The sequence below is a fragment of the Pocillopora verrucosa genome, chromosome 6 (assembly GCF_036669915.1).
Source record: "Pocillopora verrucosa isolate sample1 chromosome 6, ASM3666991v2, whole genome shotgun sequence".
Classification (NCBI taxonomy): domain Eukaryota; kingdom Metazoa; phylum Cnidaria; class Anthozoa; order Scleractinia; family Pocilloporidae; genus Pocillopora; species Pocillopora verrucosa.
Window position 1 is genome coordinate 24,473,749 of NC_089317.1, and position 24,251 is coordinate 24,497,999.

At 36.6% G+C, this 24,251-nt stretch overlaps 2 protein-coding genes across 4 annotated transcripts; both read left to right on the top strand.

The window, feature by feature from the left end:
* Positions 1-2,837: 2,837 nt before the first annotated feature.
* On the top strand, positions 2,838-12,700 carry LOC131798216 (neuropeptide FF receptor 1). 3 transcript variants are annotated; one of them, XM_059115870.2, is made up of 2 exons: positions 2,838-2,929; positions 9,690-12,700. In XM_059115870.2, exon 2 carries the CDS (start codon positions 9,757-9,759, stop codon positions 10,840-10,842), a length of 1,086 nt encoding a protein of 361 aa, XP_058971853.2. In that variant the 5' UTR covers positions 2,838-2,929; positions 9,690-9,756; the 3' UTR covers positions 10,843-12,700. The 3 variants fall into 3 exon arrangements, with proteins under 3 accessions (XP_058971853.2, XP_058971852.2, XP_066025147.1); XM_059115869.2 differs by lacking the exon at positions 2,838-2,929 and adding an exon at positions 5,127-5,209; XM_066169050.1 differs by lacking the exon at positions 2,838-2,929 and adding an exon at positions 7,377-7,412.
* Positions 12,701-14,656: 1,956 nt separating this feature from the next.
* Positions 14,657-19,879, top strand: LOC131798253 (amiloride-sensitive sodium channel subunit alpha-like). Its single transcript, XM_059115918.2, has 12 exons — positions 14,657-14,905; positions 15,353-15,458; positions 15,919-16,225; positions 16,657-16,787; positions 17,204-17,367; positions 17,853-17,963; positions 18,068-18,176; positions 18,412-18,490; positions 18,855-18,912; positions 19,138-19,208; positions 19,288-19,363; positions 19,715-19,879. Exons 1-12 carry the CDS (start codon positions 14,657-14,659, stop codon positions 19,877-19,879), a joined length of 1,626 nt encoding a protein of 541 aa, XP_058971901.2.
* The last annotated feature ends 4,372 nt before the right edge of the window (positions 19,880-24,251 follow it).

The following is a 24,251-nucleotide window of genomic DNA, read 5'->3' on the forward strand; positions in this document are numbered from 1 at the left end:
ACGTGAGATTGTTGACTGAACGTCCAACGTAGCCAAGGTAATGTTGCACTTTGAATTTGTTCTTCAAAGAGCCAAGTGATACTTGATCACGGATGGAACGTAGGCCACTACATTCGGCTATACAGGATATACTCTAAGGAAAGGCAAAAGGGCAGCGTTCTTGATGTTATCTATTATTTTACCGGCGCAGCTAGATACACGCAGAAAAACGACAAATGAAAACAGTGCTTAATAATTTCACTTTTCAGCATTGCCAATTCTGTTTTGTCGGAATGATGTGGGAGATATCTAATTTTAGCCTTCAACCACAAGAGCAAATTAGCTCCACAGCCCGACGTTATGACATAGATTGCGAGGTGATAAGGGACATGCATTTTGCGGCTCGATCGAGTTTCTGATAATGCAGGCGTCGGCAATGAAAATAGTCTGCATTGTGTGTGTGCAAATAATTGTGATCTTGCACCTTAGCAGAATACGTATTTCATTGCGGGGATATACCCTGAAATTCTTCGAGTGTCGACTTCATTAGCCCAAAATTTGGAACGATTTGGTCAATGTGTTTTTATCAACTGGCTGAACGTGACAATGTCAGCGCAATTTCCACAAACAAATGTGCTCAGTTTGAAGTCGCTGATGGCGGGGTCATACATAGACGATCGCACACCGACGGCAAAAATCGTTCAGGGGAATTTCGGTTGCTTTAGAAACACTGAATTACAATACTTAACTTCCGAAAGCGTTCGTTAGGCAGAAATTCACTTGCAATACGCGTTGCTCATAAGAGAAGCTTTCCTTTTCTTCTTCTTCAAATATGTTTTGTATTGCTTTATCCATTTATATGTATATTTTTTAGGATCAACGCTAGCAACAATCTGAAAAATAAGATTTTCCTTATTTTCCTCGTCAGGGATAAATTAATATTGTGCACGTTTATTGTGCAAGAAAATTAAGGTCAGCTCGAGGTAGTTTTGATAAAAAAAAATTAGTGGATCTGAACGATTGCGAGATTCCAAGGAAAAACGCAGTACTCTTTTCAAATAGCGCTCCACTCGTTCCCGCCCGAATAAGTTCTTTTTTCATCCTTATGGTTGCAAAGATTGATTCACAGGAGGAAAATAATAAATCGATATGTATACGATATATATTTATACACATTGTTTGTGATACACTGAGAGAAGAATCAGAAATCATTTTTTTTTTACTGAAAAGGATTAACGTGTCTGTGCTAAACGTGCCTGCATGTCCATGTTGCAATTGAAAGTAAATTATCGAGCTCTTTAAAGGTACTGGAACGTCTCCTGATATTAAAGTGGAAAGAAACTAGGATAGAGATTTCATCCGCGATGATGTTTCCCAAAGAATATTGAATACATCACTCATCCTGTTTATTAAAATTCCAACCCATATGGCCTTTTCTTTCTCTTTTTCTTTTTCCTTTTTTTTGCATCCCATGAACACCAGTAACACTTCTCTCTTAAACTTGGTTTTTAAAGATGTCATTCCGAAAATTTTCTAAATTTTCGTGAAGGCAAAGTTAATCAGTAAATCAAAGAAATGTAATTCATTGTCGGCATATTGCGCTTCAAAGTTAGAAAATTGATCACGCTTTTTAAGTTTCTTAACAACAAGAGCGACGAAAATTAACCCAATGCATATTTCAAACAATAGGAAAATGAATATGAAAATCCTGAGTACTTTGTTTTGTACTTTTTCACCCGATGAATGATCTTCCCACAGAGGATGGCATAGTTCAATGAACTTACGGTTACCTAATTCGTACTTTTTTTCGTAAATTGGTTTTATAAATATGGGAACTGAAAGCTTTAAAGCAGACGCAATTATCAACTGAGAATCCTTTGCACGTGTCATCCTTTTGCCCTTATAACACATACTTCTCTACGTCGTTATCTGGCATCATGATCACCAAACGGTGTACGCCACTATAACTGATGTGAGTAGAATAACTGATTGGAACTGTCACGTTTTCGCATAATCAACACGAAAGTTCACAATTTTGCTGCTCTAAGGCTTGCTAAAACTTTATCAGTTTGGATCATATTATGCAGATTGAGTATTGTGCTTCGATTTCTATCACCATCTACTGCATATTTTGTATTATCTCGATGGAAACTTATTCCATGATTAAAACATTTGCAAGCGGAAAAAACAAACTTACAAATTCTTATGAGAAATATAGCTTTTTAGTGGAAAGTCTACGGCAAATAACCGCATCGCGTTTTGCATTGAATAATGATTTTAAGTGTTCTCTTATGGAAACCTTGATGATTTAAATAGAGCAAAATTGTCTGTTTCTTCCAGAATGAAAAAAAAAAATGTGAGCTTTGTCTTTTTAATAGACCCATGTTTTAAGGTTTACTTAGATGTGAGCAAGTATTAGTTCATTTGCCTCGCGTCAGGCTTTTTTCAACACACTTAGGAAAAAACACTAGGCTTTTCTTTTCTATGATTAATACAATCGCGATTTTTAATCATGAAAATGGCCTTTTTTCACTGCTTGCTTTAAAGCACAATATGCTGGTACTGAAGTTTTTGGGTTAGAATTAATTTTCACGTAGAATGCGTTTGATGTTGATGGGTACTGCATCGTTATACCAATATCGATGTTTATATCAAGTTTAGCGTAATTTTTTATCAGCGTAATGCTTTATTGATCTTCCATATCCTGAATCCTTATCAGCCAAAGCACCTTTCGGATCAATTGAATGCTACACATGTGGCTAGAGTTGGAATAATCGCTTCTCCTGCCAAATCCGCCGAAAGCCTGAGTGCATTCACTTTATGATAAAGTGATCCCACATTTTTCATGTACAAATGAAGCTGAAGCGATGATGCCATGATCTTGGAATGCAAGAAACGCTCGGCCGTCAACATCACTTAACTGATCCTCATATTGTTCGTTATTAGTCAGGTATGTCACTCTGTAATTTCGTCGATGATGTAAGCGAAACAAGACTCATGTTAAAAAACTCCAAATATATTTTAACTCGAAAGGTGGGATCAAAAAGAACGATCACTCATATAACAGGGGCAACACGGAACACAAACTGATTATAATGAAATAAATTTTTTTATGAAAATAAAATAAAAGAAGAAGAAGAACGAATTAGTTTTAAGAAAATAATCGAAAAAAGGGAAAAAAAAGTACTGACGAATGCGAGTCATCAACTCAATTTTTCGCCTCAGGTCATTCGGCTTTTTGAATAGATACCGACAATGTGCTGATCTTTGTTACCTTCAAATAATCGGAAGATATATTAAACATTAGAACTATCCTTTTTCCATCAACAACGTTTGTATTTAGGCGCGAAGGAAACTAACAATGCCAAATTTAGTCGAGTAAGCTAATTCCGTGTTGACCTTCGCGTTCAATTCACGAGGCAATTACAAGTAAATAAAGCAATGATCTGCCTGAAACGATAAGAAAATTTCCCGCGCTTCTTGTGTTTTTGTTCCTATAAAAATAAAACCAAGGTCTTACTCCGTGAACAGTTTAGTGACTTTCAGTTTGTGGTTATGCTTGTAAATAGAGTTTAAAGAAGGGTATGCTCTACGCGCCAGAACTCATAATCTCAACAGATTTTAATATGATGACTACAAATTCATATTTAAACCTGATCTTTAAAGATTAAATTCAATTTTTTTATGCGTATGCATCAGGATATGAGGAAATTTTTCTCATGTACAAAATGAACGCTAAAAACAAATTTTTCTAGGGTACAATTGTCCTTTGATCGTCCAAACATTTCTACAATTTTGAAAAGCTACTCACATATTTTGCATTAAGACGTGTCTTGCATTTAAAGTTGTGAGGTAAAAGCGAGTGTTTCTGTAGTAACTGTAGTAAGGGAGTCCCATCAACAAACCACACAAACAATGCTTTCTTGTATTCATTAGTTTATTTAGTTATTTAGTCAAACATTCATTCATTTTTCTTGGAAACTTTTCAACCTAGTTGACGTCACGACCCCCAGTAGCGTATTCACCAGGCATCGCGTACATTGATTTCTCATGACTTGTAAATTACAAAGCGGTTTCAAGATAATTTCAATTAAATCATGATCAGTTTCAAGATAATTTGCAAAATAACTTGAACCACCGGGTTCCAACCACCACACTTGCTTTTGGCCCCGGTAAACGTTTCTGTCCGAAGGTTGAGAACATTTTCAAATTTGTGTCTGGAACTTTTAAACAGGTTCAATGCCTTCGTTTTATCTATAATTCAAGTTCAACTGAGACAGTTGAAATTATTCACTTCGTAGAGTGAAAGACCACCCAAGCTAAGGTGGCCCTGGACTATAATCTACTGTTCGTGAGATCGTACAAACCACTCAAATCGTCTAAGAGTCACCAAAAAGTTTTGCTAAAGATAACCTTTCTTTTCTAAATTCTGATCCACAAACGTTTAATAATCCCGCGTGTTGTTCCTTACCCTCTTGAAGGAAATAAAGTTATAGGCTTGGCGGCGGGATGGCTAATAATAATAGTAAAGGAAATTGTTTGGAGATAAAATATAAAGTTAAATAAGGAAATTATACCTAAGCCCATTTGAATTTAATCATCCTAGAGTTTGCATTTTCGGCCAACAGAACAAGATATGTTGTGTGAATACGTTTTGAGTTAATTAGATGGATCGGTGCAAAACTGAGTAGAATACAAGATAGAATCGTTTTAATATCATCTAGCAATCGGAAGCAATAGGACGTATAACAATAATCGAAGTAATACCTCAAAAGTGCTTTGCAAATTCAGAGTCGGCTCACGTCAAAGCGATTAAAAATTCTTTTTTTGTTTTGCACATAAAAGTTTATTGATGTCATTAAATTTGTTAAATATAATTTCGATAGTTTTGAAGTTATTACCTTGGGAAAGGTGAATGATTCAACTTACTAGTAGTAAATAGTTAAAACGAAAACGTGACAAACGTGACTCATTTTCATTGACGAGAAGTTTCGTTGGCGAGTCAAACGTAATCCACCTACGTGTTACTGCGTTACGTGTTAGTCAATATTGTGAGTCAAGGAAGCAACATGTCACCTCTTTTGTTTGAGTTTAGGCGGTGTAAACGAGCTCAACACCCTTGATAAGGGGAGCATTTACATGCTAAGCCGCGTTCTCAACTCTGAACAATAAAAAGAGGATTCGCGCTTTCTGAAACGCTAAATTGGGAGTCAGTCTTCGCTCCATGAAGGTAAGGCGTTTTTGGTCGCTTAAAGTATTGTACAGAAAGAGCACGGGGAGAAATTTAACTCAATTAGCATGCGAATATCAATTAACACGCTTGCATGTTATTTCCTTATTGCCTTAGTTTATAATGCCGGGCAGCATAGTTCACTTGAAATATCAAATCTATTCTCATTGACACCTTTTGTCAAATAATCGTTGAAAATTGTTCTGCCTTCGACTAAGTGCGTGTCAGGTTAAAATCGAAGTTAGCAACCTTTGTGTGTGCCTTTTAACGTCGTGTTTATTTTTCCGCAAAAATAAAATTTGATTTATCAGTTTGTTAAAATAAGACATCTCATGGCACAATGATGTTAGTGAAAACAATTACCGCTTACCTAGAAGCAGGTTTAATGCCCTCTTCGCCGAAATAAACAAACAAAACAAAAAGCAACAACAAAGGAGCGTTGATGATAGTAATAGAATAAGAAATTCATTGTAGCATGAAATTTCCAGTTAAACTACTATTATAGAATATAATCGAGTACTCGTATTCCTCGTAAGAAAATTCAACATTTTTAAGAGTAACCATAAATGGAAGAGAAACTATTAAAAGGAAACGAAACTGACGATGGTAGGTAAAAGTGCCTGTAAGAGAAATAATAATGATTGTCACAATAGCAATAATCATAGCAATACTAAGAATAATATGGGAAATGAAATTAATAAATACGATTTTTCTAGCTCTTGCAAACGACAACATCAATCAAATAGGCCCGCCATACGCAACAATAGTGTTCTTCAAACTACAATCAAATTTTCACAAAAATGACTTGTACATCAGAAAGAGCGCCTTCCAGGTAAATAATTTCATAATTTATGTGTAAAATTTTTTACAGCTTCAAATGTTTGTGTGTGTGTTTTTTGTGTCTTCGTTTTTCTTCCTTTGAATAATTTACTTTAAAACAGTTTTTTACTAAATGGACACAACATTAGGGAATTATTCATCGAATCGAGAGCAGCAATGTTAGCTGACTGTAGGAAGATTTGAGGAAATATACTTTTGGAGACAAGAGCAGCAGAAAACGCGTATCCGATTGATAAGCATACCTCGGTACAAAATGTAATAATGGAAACGAGGTAATTGATCGAAGGGCCACAATTACAGTATTTACGGTTATAAAAAGCATTCTAAAGCTATAGGCGAACATATTTCTTTCACACCACAAACTCACCAGTCATAAACGAGATCAAAGATAGACCTTATTTTTTTGAAGTGTTAGGACGATGTCAATCATCTTTTCTTTATTTGCAGGTCAATAATCTGCGTCGTATTCCCTTGTTGTCTTTCAAATGTTTCAATTGCTTAAAGCATTCTAATTCCCCAAAAGGGACTAAATGTATTATTGTGCTTCACGCTGAAAATTACAACGTATTCTTGGAAGTAATATAAGCTTTTAAAAGGCTAATGTGAACCTTGCTTTTATTAGTTTCTCTCTGAGCGGCTTATTATTGCCTGGCAAAACAATATGTCGTTCAAAAAACAGAAATAAATAAGCCATTTATATAAAAATTCTTTTAAAAAGTATCCTCTTTCTGAAGCAAATTTAAGCGAATACAAATCAAATTAGGCTTATCTGACCTGAAACTGAGAAGAAGGCTTGCAATTCGATCTATCGTTTTGAAATTAGGAAACCGAAAACAATCCATGTACCGCCAAATCTTAATCTAAACAGCGGGTGTTCAAAAAATATATATTGCCAAGCTCTTTTTGTTTTGATACATTTTCTTGTTCATTTCGTATTCAAATTTGCTCCATGTTACATATCACACTAGTAATTGGTTTTAGTCGGCAGACGCGTTTTCATGTGTTTACGATCATGTTCCACCAATTTTATGTGGACAACTCTGAGTAATGACTTCAAATTCATACTTTTAGAATCTCAAAAACTGACATTTTGCGAAGGAAAACTTGTCTCCATAAACACATCAAGCAAATGTTTTACTAGATATTCTTTGACACGATCATTACTTTGCTTATGCAGCCAGTTTGACTATGACAGTTGTTTTATTTGAGGTAGCCAAAACTTCGGCAAACAAATGTGTCCAATTTCATGCATATTCTTGTTCAATACGCCGCTCTTTAAATTATACTTCTAATTTGCCAGACACATCATTTTGAAAGGGCAGTAAGGCGAATAACCTACATCTTGGATGGCGCTTTTTTTCAAGTAAGCAACTTTAATTTTGGGTAATTGTATTTACAATCATGATCATTTCAATCGGGTAACCGCGTTCAAAAGTAGACATCTAACTGTTATTCTCACGCAAGAATCGTACAGTGATTTGTATTTTATGTCCGCTATCATCTCGAGTTTCTAAGTAGGTTTTTGTGTGAGCTCGATTCCAATTGTTTTCTGACACTTTGAAATTTCCGTTCACGAGACGATTCTGGAAAGTGGGAATGATAGTCTATTGACAACGCGCACAATAAAGAAGATTGCGGAAATGATCCCTAATGCTAAGGAAATTCGAGAAGATTCTTGTGATGGGTAGTTATTCAATATTTAAATTATGATTCGAAATCCATTTTGGCTATGAGAGTTGACCCAACATTGAGAGAAAGGACCGTGGCGTCTGAAGAAACAAAGGACTTGTAGCATGCGTTCAATATATTTACTGTGTAATAAGCCAGCTTATATACTCAGCCAGCAATAATGTTACTCGGTGCACCTTCATTATGGAGAATATTTAATGGTTTCTAGAATAGTTAGCCATGAAGGATGGCTATAAGTTAAGTTTGCAAATCCTTCGATAATGAATAATAAATGATACTGGCTAAACCACTTAGTAAACAAATCATCTAACCTATTCACAATCTTAGAACGGGTAAGAACATTTCTTCTCCATGATAATGAAAAAAAAAAAAAGAAAGAAAAGAGAAAAAAAAAAAAGATCCTTTTAGCGTGATCCACAATGACTTTCATGAAAACATTTTGTCCCACTATTTTGTGTTGGCTTAGGACCGGAAAGTCTCTTTTGGTTTATCGTCAGGCAAATTTTTAAGGTCGCACGAATCGATCTGCTCAACCCATCTGGGCTTTACGTTTCCCCTAGGGGAGAACAAACAATAAGAAAAGTTAAAGTGAATGTTACAGTTGACATGGCAAAATGAAAAATATGCAAAAAAACAGACCGTCTTAATCAAATTTTGTAACCTGTCACAGGTTGGATTTCATTCTTAAACAATATCTGAGTGCGAATGTCTCGACGCTCGGTCTCTCTCGTATATTTTGCTTAATAGTCGAAGTTAGAATTAAAAGTTGAACAAATTGCACTCCATTTCTGATGATAAAGCAAGAAAATATTGGCATGATGCTTTGATTAAGTTAAAAGAAGTCCTTCATTATATATTGTAAATAAATTTTTCAGTGTGTTTTATTACACTTGAAACAGCCTAAAAGAAAAGCTTCTTATTTCACCTACATTATTGATACAGATTTCAAGGTATATGGCAAATAACTGACGAAAAGTGCATGCTTTAACGAAATTTACTACGACTGACTAGCGATGTCCACCGGCGCAGTTAGCGGAGAGTTACAGACCTGCCATTAAATATGAAAATGACATCGGTCTAACACTCGTCTGTCTCAGCAGGTTCACTTTAAAACAACGATTCATAAATGCGTTATTGGTCAACTTTGTGTCATATCACACGGTATTATCTCTGATAGCTACTTCCCGTGTTTCCTCTGTTTTCACTCTTGATTCTATTTTTAGTTTTTTTTTTTTTATATGATTTCTTTGACGAACAGGAATTAGAATCGTTGCGGCTGGCGGCCCTGAGTTCGGGTTAGCTAAATTTCCCTGCACGTCAAAAAACCCAAATTTTTCTGGTTTGATATTTTTTGTTTTTTATTTTGTTTGTTTGATTATTTGCTTTATGATTTCGTTTTCTTTTGGTTGGTTTGTTTGTTTTCGCTCTATATTAGCGACAACTTAAAGATTTAGAGGGAATGTCATTTCGACCAGCAAGAAGAATTTGAGTAGAAAACCCTTTCATTTGTAAAGACAAACGAAAGGATTAATCAGAATAATGAAAATAAAAAGACAGAAAAACGAAAGAAAGGTTGGCAAGAGAAACACTATAGAAAATATATTTTTTCCAATAATACTTCGGCATTGAACTTTAAATTTTTAATAAGTTAATAGCTCTGTGTGGTTTTGTGTGGCGCCCAAAAAATTAAAGTAATTTATATACAGCAGGCCTCAAAAAGTGTGGCGTATCGTTGATACGATTTTTCTTCGACGCCGTAAAGAAATTGGGACTTTTAGCGGTAATCCATAGCTAAATCTTGGCTATAGTTTGATTACTTTGATGACTGATTAAGAAAATGCACTCGAGAATTAAATGTTTTAATGATATGAAAGTTTCCTATCGATATTGTTTACACTCCAGTGGTGAAGCAGTTACAACTGCACTTATGAAACATTTATTCGCCTTGCAGATCCTGGTGGTTGGTGATAAACAGCCAGAAGACATCTTAACTGAGGAAAAAAGATCGTCGGGTTTTCATGAAGATGACAAATTCAACTTCAAACAATTTGATTTTCAATCTCACGAAAGAAGGACTTGGTGGCATCTCGAGCAATGTCACTCAAGAGTCCAATGAAAGCCAAGTAAACATTTACTCAAAGGCCTTGAAGCTCGCTTTGTATACAATCATCTTTCTGGTCAGCGCTATTGGAAACATTCTTGTCTGCATCATCATATTCAGGAAGCGAAGGATGAAGACGGTCACAAATTATTTCATTCTCAATCTGGCTTTCGCCGATCTGACTCTCACGCTGATTTGCATCCCATTTGACATACCTGTTCAAGAGATGAATTACAGGTGGCCTTACGGGTCGTTCATGTGTGGTGTCCTTTATCCGCTTCAGACTATGTCCTTATTTGCATCAGTGTTCACACTAACAGCGGTTAGTCTGACTCGTTACTGGGCCATCCTGCACCCATTAAAACGTCAGCTTAGCACCACCAATGCTAAGTGTCTGATTGCAATTATTTGGCTGCTGGCCATAGTACCTGTCTCTCCTTACATAAATGTTCTGGGAATCGGCGAAACCGGGTCATGCGACGAAACCTGGAAAAACGTTCACAGCAGGAAGGTTTACACCGTGTTCCTCTTTGTTGCACAGTATGTTGTTCCTCTGAGCATTATCGCCGCAGCGTATGTAAGCATTGGTAGGGAGTTAGGTAGGAAGAAGTCGGACACAGAAAACAGATCCCTTCAACATGCCAAGAACGAAGAAGCAGCCAAAGTTACTCGCATGTTGGTTGCTGTAACGATTCTGTTCGCAGTTTGCGTTCTCCCCACCAATATCATGTGGTTATGGCTGGACTTTGGCAAAGCCGATGAGGAATTTCCAGAATTTTGGGAGCTGGTGGCATTTTGCAACATTCTAACTTTTGCTAACAGCGCTGCCAATCCAGTGTGCTACACCATAACAAACGCAAATTACCGAAAAGAAATCAAGTATCTTCTGAAAAGATGGTTCAACGGGCGAGAAGCAGGTTCGATAAAATCTGACCATACGAGAATGCTAGACGTTTCCAAAGACCAAAGTTTCAATCGAATGACAGTTGATACTTCAATGTAAAAACTCACACTTGTACTGGGTTCCCTCGCTCAAGTGTTCATTTTTAAAAGCTGGGGCCAAACTGAAGACTCTATAATATTCCCCTCGTTGTAAGATTCACTCATTAATGCAATGTTTTTTTTTGTCGGAACGTCAATTAAGAAAATTACTCTCTAGGCTCTTCTCTCCGTATCTCAACGGTTTTCAATGCCTACATTTTGCAACAAAAACCGGAATCCTATTTTTAATTATTTATTTATCTCTTTTTTTTTCACTTCAGCCTGGCTAAGGTTACCGATGCTACATTTCGGGTTTTCAGTGCAAATTTACCTTATTTTAATTTTGCATGATAAGTGATTGCTTTTTTCCACCCGAATTCATGTCTTAGCAAGTTACCTACTAGATAAATCAGGACCAAGCAACCCTGGAGATTTCATTCCTGCTGGTATCACTAGTTTTAACAGGTAACCGGTCAAGTCGCCCAAAACCTGAGTCATGTTGCCCGAAATTTTAGTAATGTCGCCCGAAAAAAAAAGTCAAGTCGCCGGAAGAAACAAATGCTAAAAAGATCAGAATTTCAGACTGTCAATAGGCAATAACGTTGAGAAATTTTTTATCGCTAAAACGCTCTTTGTTTCCGACAACACCATGAAGATTCTTAAAGTGTTGTTCGTTCCTAACAACAAAGGGAAACTTTGTTCATTTCCAACAACAAAATGCAGCGTTGTTCGTTTGGTATGTAATCGTTTCTTACTCACGGACGTTTCGTTTCGGGAAGCGTTCTCCGTTTCTGCCAAAAAAATGAAGCGTTGTTTATTTGGTATGTACTCGTTTCTTCTCACGGACAATTCGAAAGTTTGGGGAACTCTTTTTTGTTTCTTAAAATGCCATGAAGACTTTGACTACACAGAAATCGATGGTATGGTCAGAATTGAAATATGTTTGAGTAATGACTCTAAAGCGTTGTTCGTTTCTAACAACAGAGGGAAGCGTTGTTCGTTTCTATAACAAAAAATGCACGGATGCAGCTTAACATACAAGTAAAGTTCTGTTGTGTCTACTTGTGACTTTCTTAACAATAACAGATGAAAACACCTGGTAAACGAACGTCGATTGTTACGGTAAAAGGTAAAGCGAGTAACATACAAATGCAACTAACTTGTTGCCTTGCGTAAGGTAGTGTGATATTTTTAAGATAACAGTCTCTTGTTTATGCTTGTGACTTTTTTCACAGAAGTAGTCTGATAGCATCATTTCCCACAGGATCAGAATAGGCAAAAATTATGTAGTTGCGCACTGTTTCCTCTGGCGGTATATATATTTTGGCGGTATGTATATTTTGGTATTTTTTGTATATTTTGTATTATTTATTTTATCTGGCGGTATGTATGTTTTGATCCGATCAAAGTATATATGAAGAGGGTAAAGCTAGCTAAAATACGAATACGAACTGATCAAAATGAGCATTCATCCTAGCATTGAGTGTAATGATGACGTTAGACGAAGTCAACAAGCCCTACAGTGCGACGATTACGGTCTATCATGTGGCCTTTCTGATCATATGATCGATTTCTGTGTAGTCAAAGTCTTCATGGCTTTGTTAGAAACCAAGAAAAAGTTTCTCAAGCTTACGAAATGTCCGTGAGTAAGAAACGAGTACATACCAAACGATCAACGCTTCATTTTTTTGTTAGAAACGGAGAACGCTTCCCTTTGTTGTTAGAAACGAACAACGCTTTTAGAATCGTTACTCAAACATATTTCAGTTCCGAGCATACAATCGATTTCTGTGTAGTCAAAGTCTTGAGTTCATGGTATTGTTAGAAACCAAGAAAAAGTTTCTCAAGCTTACGAAACGTCCGTGAGTAAGAAACGATTACATACCAAACGAACAACGCTGCATTTTGTTGTTGGAAATGAACAACGTTTCCCTTTGTTGTTAGGAACGAACAACACTTTAAGAATCTCCATGGTGTTGTCGCAAACAGAGAGCGCTTTAGTGATTAATATTTTTTCTCAACGTTATTGCCTATTAACAGTCTGAAATTCAGATCTTTTTAGTATTTGTTTCTTCGGGCGACTCGACTTTTTTTCGGGCGACATAACTAAAATTTCGGGAAACATGACTCAGGTTTCGGACGACATGACTTCGGGCGAGATGACTATAAACCGTTTTAACAAACTGCTCTCTACAATTAGAATAGTGAACGAATATCAGTAAGAGACATCTAGGAAGTACACAGTTGGTAAAGTATATAAAGTTACTTAAAAGAGACTTAATAAAGGTAATGAATAAGAAATGACTTGAAGAGAGATTTGCTGAGGAAAATTTATGAAAAACGCCTTGAGCGTTCGAAATCTTCGTATGGGACGAAGAACTTTTACAATCAAATGAACGACACAAATGGGGTGAATGTCAACCATTCACTTTGTTTAACCTAATACCAATAATAGTACTTTAGTTCGCTGACTCTACTGGCTGCAACATTAACAAACTATCTAGAAAACTTCTAAGCTAAGCTTGATTTTCTCATCGTGCATTGTGGGAGGCAGCATAAATTTTCTCTATGCTTTCAAGCCTATAAGACCTAAAATCGCAGAATCGACGGATCGGTGAATACTCACTCTATAACACTAAAAGACGAATATTCCTAATGTGGGCGAAATACTCTAAATTTCGGCTAGTACAATATCGCGGAAATGAACATATTGTGTAAAATTCGACGTCAGCGGGCGACTCATATGTCTATAGAAGGTAAAAGATGGTAAATAGCCGTCTAAATGAGAGGCAGGGGCCATTCTTTATTTTTTTTTGTCCTAATTATTCGATTTACACATATGCAAGTAATGACCTTGCCTTGACCTCGGTATTAAGGACCGAACACTGTGACCGATTTTTGCAGGCTATTATTTACAGGTTACTCGATGGGCTGTGGGTCACTGAGAATTAATGAGAAAGAAATGCATCTAGACTGATTATGTCTCTGTGGATAGAGCTGCTGCAGTCAAGCCACAAATGGCGTTGCTCTTATTAATCATTTTATATATTAGAACGTTAGTTAAAAATGCATAGATCGAATGCAAAATAACGAAGTTGGAAGAGAATACAAAGACAATACGGGATATTTGCTAATATAACCTGGTTACCATAGAAGCTTGATAATTTATAATACTGATTCACTAATGAATTGGTAGACAAACAGGGTTATAACTCAACTGCATTATCCACGAGGCTAGTTACATTACCTACGTTCACTCGTTCGGATCTCTAGGCAAACCATATCATTCTTCGTCATTACCCTTTTAAGGTACAGTGACCCCTAGCTTTACTACTACTTTTTTTGCTTTTTTTGGTCAACATTCATGTCATCACATGGATCTGAAGTTATCGGTTATTGCGAGCTTGTAGGCGCCGTTTCATTGAGACGTCCAATCTCATTCCAAGAGAACTATTTTCTCAAAAAGTAAAATTGACCCAGTTTGGAGAATGTCATGATTCATTGCGAAAGGGCCCTCGATGTGTTGAGACACATGCTCTTTCCTTTTCGCCTCATCATCACCATTTGAGTTAGAACTAAAGTATATATTTATTCGAGAAATGGTTTCTTATGGTTTTTATGACTGAACTGAAAAGGTGTTTCTCACGCTGTTAGAACACATCGTGAGTGAGCTTACATGATCTTCATCACATTGAAATTGCTTCTCACAACGTCTTTTAAAATCGAGCTGGTTGTGAGGAGAGTAATTATAGGATTAATTGAACTCACCTTGAACATTCTGATCCTCTTGAAAGTTTTGCTTCTTCAGAAAGGCGTGGGTCGAAAGGACGCGAGTTATGGACAAAGATGGCAGGATTGGCTACGAAAAGCCTAAATCATTGAAGCACTTGCTAAATGATTTCTGTAGCTATACGACTGCTCATGGCCTTGGGCGGCTATCAGAGAGCAGCAATGTGATCAGTCGCTTGATATGGAGCTTATTTTGCATTGGGGCATCAACAATGTTTGTGCTGCAGGTGTATAACTTGTTTTCCATATACCTCAGCCATCCTGTCTCAACCACGATAAAAGTCGAACATGAAAGCGTAAGTGTTCTTGCCTCACTGAAAAATAGCGAACCATTTTGATTATTCAGGGAGATGCTTGGAAGCATATGCAAAAGAGGAAACAATGGCTGAAAAATTTATCGAATTCGAATTAATAAGGCCACGGTTGAAACGACAGTATTGAATAACTTTGCAGGTTATAGAGAATCATCTAAAAATCAGATAAGATGAAAACACAAGTAAAAATTAAAAAAAAAAAAAGCACAAACAACATTAAAGTAAACAAGCCATCAAAAAGATAATAAATAAGCATCAGTGAATTATAACAATTTTGTAATAAATAGATACCCCCTGCCCGCTAGTCAGCGATTATCCCTTACGGCAGCCATGCCGGGTGATAAAACATCTTTTTGTAGGGACTTTTATCATCTTTGATCTATATCTATCTAGTACCTAATTAAATATTTAATGATCGCCTGTTTTCAGAACGCTAAGTTTCCAGCAGTGACCATATGTAACATGAACATGCTTCGCTTTGATAAGCTTCCAGACAGCTACTTCGACGATATAATTGCAAGTATAAGCTCACAAGGTATGCACTAGGGCACTTATTATTTTTCTAAGGCTTAGTTTTTATGTATAGAACGAACACAAAGATTGTCTAAATTGACCTACTCTTAGACAGAATTAGGACCGTCCAAGCAATCATTTGTAAATGGCTCGAGAAACCTCAGCTTCAAGCAGGCGATCTATCTTCTGTGTCGTTACCGATTGTTTGGGCTTAGCCAGAATCGTCCTGATAGCTCGGATTATATTCGGGACGCTAGACCTAAGAGGAAAGAAGTCTAGAGGACCTTAGTCGCCCAGCCTTTTTGCTTTTTATAAACGATCCTTAACCCTCTCCCTGATGAGATTAAACGCGATCCAGGAAAACAGTCTCTAGAACACGAATTATAAGAAAAGTTACATAGAGACGGGAAAAAGCTCATAGGAAAAAAAACTATAGGCTTTTTTCATCCATATTCATGAATTTCCCCTTTATTTGATTCAAGTGAATGTATCAATACCGATTGAACAAAGCAACAACTCCTCTGGTACTGCGGGCAACTCCACAGAAGATTCTTCTCTAGAGTCATCTGGATCCGGAGAAGAGTACAATGAGGATGACTTTTATGAAGGTGTTGCAGATGCTTATGATTCACTTGGCATCTCTGGGGAGGAAGCTAAAATGATCGAATATCTGATTGAAGAAGCCTTACTCGCCAAGATTGCACAAGAGAATCATTCAACACTGTTCAAATTAGGTCATCAATATGAAGATTTCGTGTTCGAGTGTTCTTTTAGAGGCTATGACTGCAGGTAATTCATTTATGGCCCGTTGTGTCCAGAGATTTATCAAAGTAGAGGATCTGACATGACTAGAGATGCATATGAAATCAACTTAAATTTCGTCCAAGACAGGAAACATTTTCACAACCTTTTTAGTTTCAATGCTCCCGGGTTAGTTTTTTCGAAATCGGCATGATTCATAAATTTGGATTGAAGCTAATCTCGTTTAATCAAGAAAGATGGCCAAGTTGCACAAATATAATGTCTAATAAAAACTGGGAAGCTATACCCTGCCATAGCTAGTTGTAACGGTTTCAAGTGGATCCATGTGGATTGGTGTTATTAGTATTAACATATATCATACATATCTCTTGATAGTTATTTCTCCAGCGGTTGACTTTCTGCTATATTCAACCTTGTTTTTAATTAATTCATTTGTTTTTTAACTGCAACTCTCGCAGAAACTATTCAAAGCACTGGCACAACTTTTGGGATTTTCGTTTTGGTAATTGTTTCACGTTTAACGGCGGGCTGGACGATTTTGGTAAGCCTCAGAAAATTTTACACTCACATAGCACTGGACCTGCTGGAGGTGAGATAATTCGTGTATATTGCTCATTTCTTTTAAATTTTGCCTTCTCAGAGCACAGCACAGCTCTGAGAAGTCAGGTTATTTTCATCTCTGATTTTTCACTGGGTGCATTTTTTCTTAATATTTACATTCATCTTTCATTAAAGGACTGCAAAACGTGCATGTGTCCTGACTGCGAGCTGGAAAAGATATGGTTTCTGCATTGCTTCGAGGATTGAAAAAATATGATTGTTGAGATAAAAAAATAAACATTCACGGAAAGATTAGAAAACAATTGCTTGTGTCCCTATATTTTTTAGTGGGCTTTCTCGCTGAAGGATATTTAAACTAAAAACTATAGAGAGAGGTAGATCACTTATCAGGTAGGTAAAGCCAGAAAAACTTAACTGAAACTTAAATTTACTTGCCTTCCTTAGGTTTGAAATTGAAGCTATTTATAGAACAGTCACAATACGTCTCACAGCTATCCCATACTGCTGGTGCTAGGATTGTCATTCACGACCAGGGACAAATGCCATTTCCAGAAAATGAAGGTTATGATGTTTTACCGAGCCGTTCAACCTCGTTTGCCATCAGAAAGGTGTGAATAAAATATTCTTTTCATTCTTCTATCAAAAGACCCCTAGCCCTTTCGTCCATTCATCAGTCAATAAATCGGTATTTACCATCCTACTGAGCCACCTCTGCGCTTACTCAATAACAAGTACCAGGCGTACCTGTCTGTGTTTTTGTCCTTCCGGCTCGTGTCTGCATTTGCCTCTCTCTCTCTCTCTCTCTCTCTCTCTCTCTCTCTCTCTCTCTCTCTCTCTCTCTCTCTCTCTCTGGCTCTCTCTGGCTCTCTCTCTCTCTCTCTCTCTCTCTCTCTCTCTCTCTCTTTCTACACTGAACCAATCCAAATATGTTCCTAGCTATGTTTAAAAGAACATAACGGTACGTAGTGTTTCATTATCATCATCATTGTTTCTTCCTCTCCACCCTGGCGGCGAATCTGACACACAATCATAAAAAACTACAAATATCATACCTCGCTTCATTATTCGAATATTACTCTGTTTACTTCATTAGACTGTTATTGAACGCGTGGATCCATTTGGGAATGGAAGTTGCATTTCTGGTGATGATGTCAAAGAAAAAGATATTTATGGGAAGAAATTCCATACGACATACTCTAGGCAGGTGAGAAAATAAGGTTACGTAGGTTACACTATGTAAAGGATGATTTGCATGGTTTTGATCACGACACTAAATGCTGAGTATGAGTGATGTTTCCTATCCAACAGGCTTGCTTGAATTCGTGCCTTGCTAATAAACAGCTTTCAGAATGTGGATGTGCTGAGGCTCAATTTCCCACAGACTCTAATATATGCGACATAAAAAACTCCACCACAGGTAAACAACATCCGGACTGATATTCAATTCCTTATTTAATTTAAGCTTTGGTACTGAAATGCTAGATGCTTACGGGTGACACTGTTCAAAGTTCACTCGTCATCGTTTGCATACACACACAAAAAACGATGATGAATAAACGTATTCACATATGAAAAGCGCCCAATTCAATCCAATATTCTTAACATGTTTTCTTTTTTCATGGGACTTATCGTTAACTTTACTTGTCTTCTAGCCCGATGTCTTCGAACATTGCTACAGAGATTACTTGAAGGGAAGCTCAGCTGCAAAGAGAACTGTCCCACACCCTGCAGGTTTGATTATGACCATCAACAATCTATCGATTTGTCATACATAAAGATTAATAAAAAGTTTCGGACATACTTTGCTGCTGATTTATATATTTGTCGTTGTTCTAATGTTTGGCAAATTGTTTCTCATGTTTTAAAAACTCTGCATATCTGCGGTATAAAAAAAGTGTGCAATGAAATTAACCGAATTAGTAGCTATTTTGGAAGTGTCTGGCTCATTTTGTGTTTAACTTGATTTTTTTCATTCCGTTGTTAGGCAGAAATAGATTTCATGCCGTCAGCACATATTCTTTCTCGTTCAAATTTATTACATAAGTGCATTTTGAAATGAGGTAATCATGGAGTGATTCTTCTTTCGTCACTACAGAGAAGTGGAATTTAGGACCTCACAGTCAATGGGAGAATGGCCTTCCATGGGATATGAAGTAAGACTAGATTCTTTTCCCTTGATTTTTAGTCACCGTAAACGAATCTCGGAGCACAAAAAAAAAAACGAATTAATTCTTATTAATCGTCATTAACGATTTTTTAACTGTTGATGTTGTTTTTGTTGTACGTTTGTCATTGTTTTTTGTTTTTCAATAATTACATCGTTACCGTGTCTTGTATGTTGACACCTACTTAAAAGTTTTTTTTTTTTCTTATCTAAGGGGATTCTTATGGGCCGTCTTCGAGAAAAACAATGGTTTATTACCGAAGATAAATATGGATTCTATCTCAGGTGAGTAAAACATGATGTTGTTTGTTTGGAGGCTGGAGTGTTCAATTATATCACTGATTTATTCCTATTATTATTACAGTGAGAATTTTCTTCAAGCGAGAATATTCTTTGAGCAGCTAAACTTTGAAAGAGTTGTAGAAAGCGTCAGCTATAAGGTAGATATGATATAAAAGTGATATTGACTGTCACTTCTACGTTATTGCCAAGTTTGATTTATTGATATTCTAAGAGTGTTACTCTGATGCTGATTTTTATTTTCCTTCTCAGCGGCTTTTACAGAAAGATACCCTTATTCTATGCATACTTTAGAAATCTGTATGGAATAATTTGCTATCCCTTACAAACTCAGCAATGTTATCTCCTCAGCCTACTAGAAAAGCTCTATATGGTATGTGTAATTTGTAGAACAATTTCTATAACACTGGTCATATGGAGAAGACACAGTTCAGGTTATTCGGAGTAATAACTCAATTGATTTACACAGCATCCATATTTTGGTTTTGCAGAAAGTGAATCTTGTTGCAGATATTGGAGGACAGCTTGGACTTTGGATTGGTATTTCAGTGTTAACTTGTTGCGAGTTTTTGGAGCTTATTCTCCTTATCATCAGAAGTCTTATCAAGAGGTCTTTCTCAAGAAATATCATCAATGTGGAACCTTCTCCACGTTAGATACACACGAAATCATAGAGTAGCATCTATGTCAAATATTTCTTTATCTACATTGTAGTAAGTCAGAGGGGGCAATTTGGCAAGCGCTTAAACTCGGCTAAAAAGACAAAAAAAAATTGTTGGAAGCATAAGTCTATTGTTTATATCATCTTTTTGGTGATGTCAGTGAAGCAAAAATAATATCATCATGAAACATTTGATACTATTTGCAAAGCGTTTTCTTGTAAATATATGTTAATTGACCAAGGAGGAATCGCCATTAAAGGCTTTACATGATGACTAATTATTTAAGAAAATGGAGCGTTCGAGATAACTTAAAATTTATCAAGTTGAGAGATTTCTTGATGTAGTATCTTATTGTCAAAATTGCTACCATCACTGTAAGATATTAGTAGTTTGTTTCTGTTTCCTTTCTTTCCTTTTTCATTTTTTTGATTTTAGCTCTTGTTGCCTTTTTTCGCCTTTTTTTTGGTAGAGTCAAAAGCCCATAATAATGACCACCTGGTAGAGTTTGTAGTTGAAGTGAGTTTGGTTGCTTAACAGCATTGATTTTGCAATGGAAAACGGAAATCATGTGGAAAAAACAGTATAACTGATCATTGTAACATACAGATTTTAAGTTCCTTTGTTTTGTGAAGAATTAAGAATGAATAATGAAGAATAAAGTTTCTTTCAGTTGCATCTCTTGTTTGATGCAATTCAAACGAACAAGCATTAAATATTAAAGTCAGACCAGCAACTGTGGGTTAAAAAAGGACATGATAAGTTTTACCCAAAAAAAATTCAAAGTGACAATAAGGTGAACGCAGTTATAAAGAATAATATAATTAGACTATACAGTAATTGTACTAAAAGCCAAATGAATGATCCTTTGATACCAATACAAGGAACAGAATTGAGCCGTCTTCCCTTCCCCAATCAATCCGTCATATTTGATTATCGGTCCGCCCTCTTTAACAAAATTCATGCTCCCTATAGACCCCAAAAGCCGTGTTAACGCCACGAAATTTGCATATCGAAACCCCACATCACTCGTTCCTATACTTCGTAAATCCACTTGTAAATTTACGATGGCACTCCCTTTTTTTCTGTCTTTCAGTTGTTTGTCTTTTGTTTGCTTTTTGTCTTTGTTTGTCTGTTTTCATTTTTTGTGTGTGTGTGTTTCTGTGTTGTTTTGTATTGTTTTTGTTTTGTTAAAATTGGTGGTTCTCCAGCACATTCTATTTAAAAAAGCTCATAATATGCTACGTTTCTTGATAGAAACTTTACGTGAACTGAGTGTCATAGGGCTTATGACCACTAGATTTCAAAAAATTTTCGCCAATGCTTTATTCGGTTGTTGCAAGAAGAAATATAATTCCAGAAGCAGAATTGAAATAGAAAAAAAAAATAAAAAAAGAATTAATGGAATCGTTTTACCTCAAATGCATGTTTTAGAAAGTAGATAAGGATCTCTTGTCGACGTAAAATCATGAAAATTTGCGCGCCTTCGTATTTTTTTCCTGAAATTACCGCAGTGCTCCTGCAAGAAGACCTCTGGTTTATTCTATGAGCCATTCGAGGTAAAATAGCAGAGTGAAGTTTGATGGATAACATTCATACAGTTTCTCGTGATAATAATTCAAATCTGACAAGAAAAAAAAACAAAAAAAACTAGGATACATGATGCTTCAGATGTATACACAGCGTGACTAATATAGAGATGTGAAAACAATATTCTTATTTACCAGAATTAACAGATGGTTTCTTTCACGCGGCGATTTTTGTGATTATCTGACGCCAGTTAAGTGTAGTTTTTTCTCAGAAAGAGGGTGAAATACCTTAAGACAACATACATTTAGGATAACCCAAGCAACGATATATTCCTGTTCTTGTTAACGATAACCTCAGTTAATATTCTGAATGGAAATGTTGGCCATAATTTTGTATGTTAAAAAATGGATAACTCTAAACAAAAGCGGCACAAAAATGAATGTCACAAACGTTTTAAACTTAATTAGATAAGTGATAGATAGTAAAGAAAAAAGTAAAAAAACCCCGAAAGGAATTTTCAAAGAAGATTACTCGTTCCAACTTATTTCTTCTTTGTGGAAGCTTCCCGAACAGTCACATTGGTGTTACTGTTAATCATGTTTTCGCTTATCATGTTGGACCTTGAGATTCTTTTGTCATGCTTACCTTCCATGTTTCGGCCCGTTTGCTAAATTAAAGTTTATTAACTTCTGGGGTGACTTGTAGCGGTGGTTGGCTTAAAATTGAAGGGATAGGAAGCGAAACAGTTAAATGTCACAGATAAATGGATATCACAAACGGAACTAAGGTGTATGGGACGACTCTCTAACACTCCCGATCATCATTTTTCATTACTTTTCTCACCGTTGATGAACCACTGGTCATTCATTGTGATTTCGTATTCCTGGCTGTTTTTTGGCCAAGACCACCATAAGCTTGACTCTGTCGATCGGTTGTGTTTGTGAAACCCGATGATGCAGCCAGAACATAAATTTTTGCTTTTCAAAACATTGAACAACCTAACCAAACTTTTCCTATTCATGGAATACATTGCGAGTTAAATCGTCCAGTTTCATGCATAGAAAACTTTTTTAAAAGTGGAATGAAACCGATAATTATTCTGGAAGGTGAGGGGTACATGTTGTTTATGGTAACCAATGGTAAAACGTGGCGTTTTCTGATAAGTAATATTACTGGAAACTGCTCTAAACGAGGGGGAAGGGAATTTTTTTCTTTGCGGAAAGCAATATCACGTTATGCTAAAGAATTGGACTCTAGGCTAACTCCTTCCAGAGATATTTGATGACAAAACTGTCATTAAACAATTCAGTGTGATTTATGGGTAAACATGGGGAAAACAAACTTCCACGCAAACAGCATCAGCAACGAGAAGACATTGAAACAAGAAACCTTCTGTTAAAGAGGGTATTAGTAACTTCTGTGGGATATACGACGGCACATGGACTTGGAAGACTGGACCGATGGGGTGGGGGATATTCCGTCGAGTATCATGGAACTCTGTTTTGTGTGGGTGCTATTGGCGATGTTCATAGTTCAGACCAAAAAATTATTTGTTATTTACCTCAGCCGACCTGTGACAACGGTGGTTACTGTCAAACACGAAAGTGTAAGTGAGAAGATGATTATTTTCTAATAATAGGAAAGGCCTCACACACTGCAGTATCCTTTATAATTCAGCTGTCATGATTTATCGCCAGCGTGGGGGCGGGCGGAGGGGTCTGGAGGTTTTTAGTTGTGTCACGGTTAAAATTTAAATTATCCCTTCGTAAGGCTCTGTAATTTATCATGATCTCCCATCATTGGCGGTTAATGCAAGTCAATTTTTTATATAGTACCCCTTTAATACTCTGTTAGCGACGAAGGATCCGCCCTGAAAAAACATGTGATTCCCCTCTAAGATATCCACAAATTCCTACCCCCCCCCACCCCCACCCCCCCACCTCTCTCTCAGGCAAAATATAGACCAGATCCCTAACCTCAAATGTAAATTTTAACATGGAAAGGCGACGCAGTCCTTAAGTTCTTATTTTCTTAATTTAGAGTTGTGGGGCCTATCACTAGTTGTTTCAAAACTAGATATACAAGTTATAAAAACGTATTTTCCATCATTCCCCGTTCCCCTCATGGATTTGCCTCGACTATTTTATTCATCTTTGTCTTATGAGTCGCTTTTTAGTATCTTTTTCGTCATTTGACAGTCCGTTCGAGTACTATACATTTACAATCTCTCGGGTTTGTTTTAGCTATTACTGTTCTGCGCTGCAATTCATTTTTTTCTCTACGATGCTAACCCCCGCATAAGCAAAGGGCCAAAAATATTCTAAAATGGTGGCGTACAGCCAGAATAATCGGTGTAGGATACAAGCTGGCTAAAGTGCACTTTCCGACGTGGTGTTATCGAAAAAAACCCTAAAATCAAACTGCATCACGAGGAAGCCAGTTACAACAAAGGAAAAGATTTCAGGCTGGAGTAAATGAGAACTTCCAACGTAAAAGGACGTAAATAATTACATAAATGGCATTCTCTTCGTTCGTCCTTATATTCCGCCGATGTAAGACAAAACATTAACTATAATGGAACTACTTAAAACAATTGTTCACTTACTAGGAGAGCTATTGGCCCCGCATAATCATGTAACCGTGGTTTTACCACACTTGCAGCATGTTCAACTTGTTCCAGCTGTGTACCATCTGCAACCTTAATATGATTCGCTATCGATAAACTACGCCCTATGGCTTCATAAAGATGAAAGTTTTTGTGGAGCATTTGAGATTGGAAGGTCCTAATGGTCTGAGCCCCACTCAAGAAATACAAATTTGTCGGCGAACAGAACCAGCT

Bases quoted from the DNA above. Each gene is read 5' to 3' on its own strand.
- LOC131798216 (XM_059115870.2), top strand. From the start codon at position 9,757: ATGAAGATGACAAATTCAACTTCAAACAATTTGATTTTCAATCTCACG.
- LOC131798253 (XM_059115918.2), top strand. From the start codon at position 14,657: ATGGACAAAGATGGCAGGATTGGCTACGAAAAGCCTAAATCATTGAAG. The intron at 15,459-15,918 runs GTATGCACTAGG...ATTTGATTCAAG, and splicing joins TGCAAGTATAAGCTCACAAG to TGAATGTATCAATACCGATT. The intron at 18,177-18,411 runs GTAAACAACATC...CTTGTCTTCTAG, and splicing joins CATAAAAAACTCCACCACAG to CCCGATGTCTTCGAACATTG.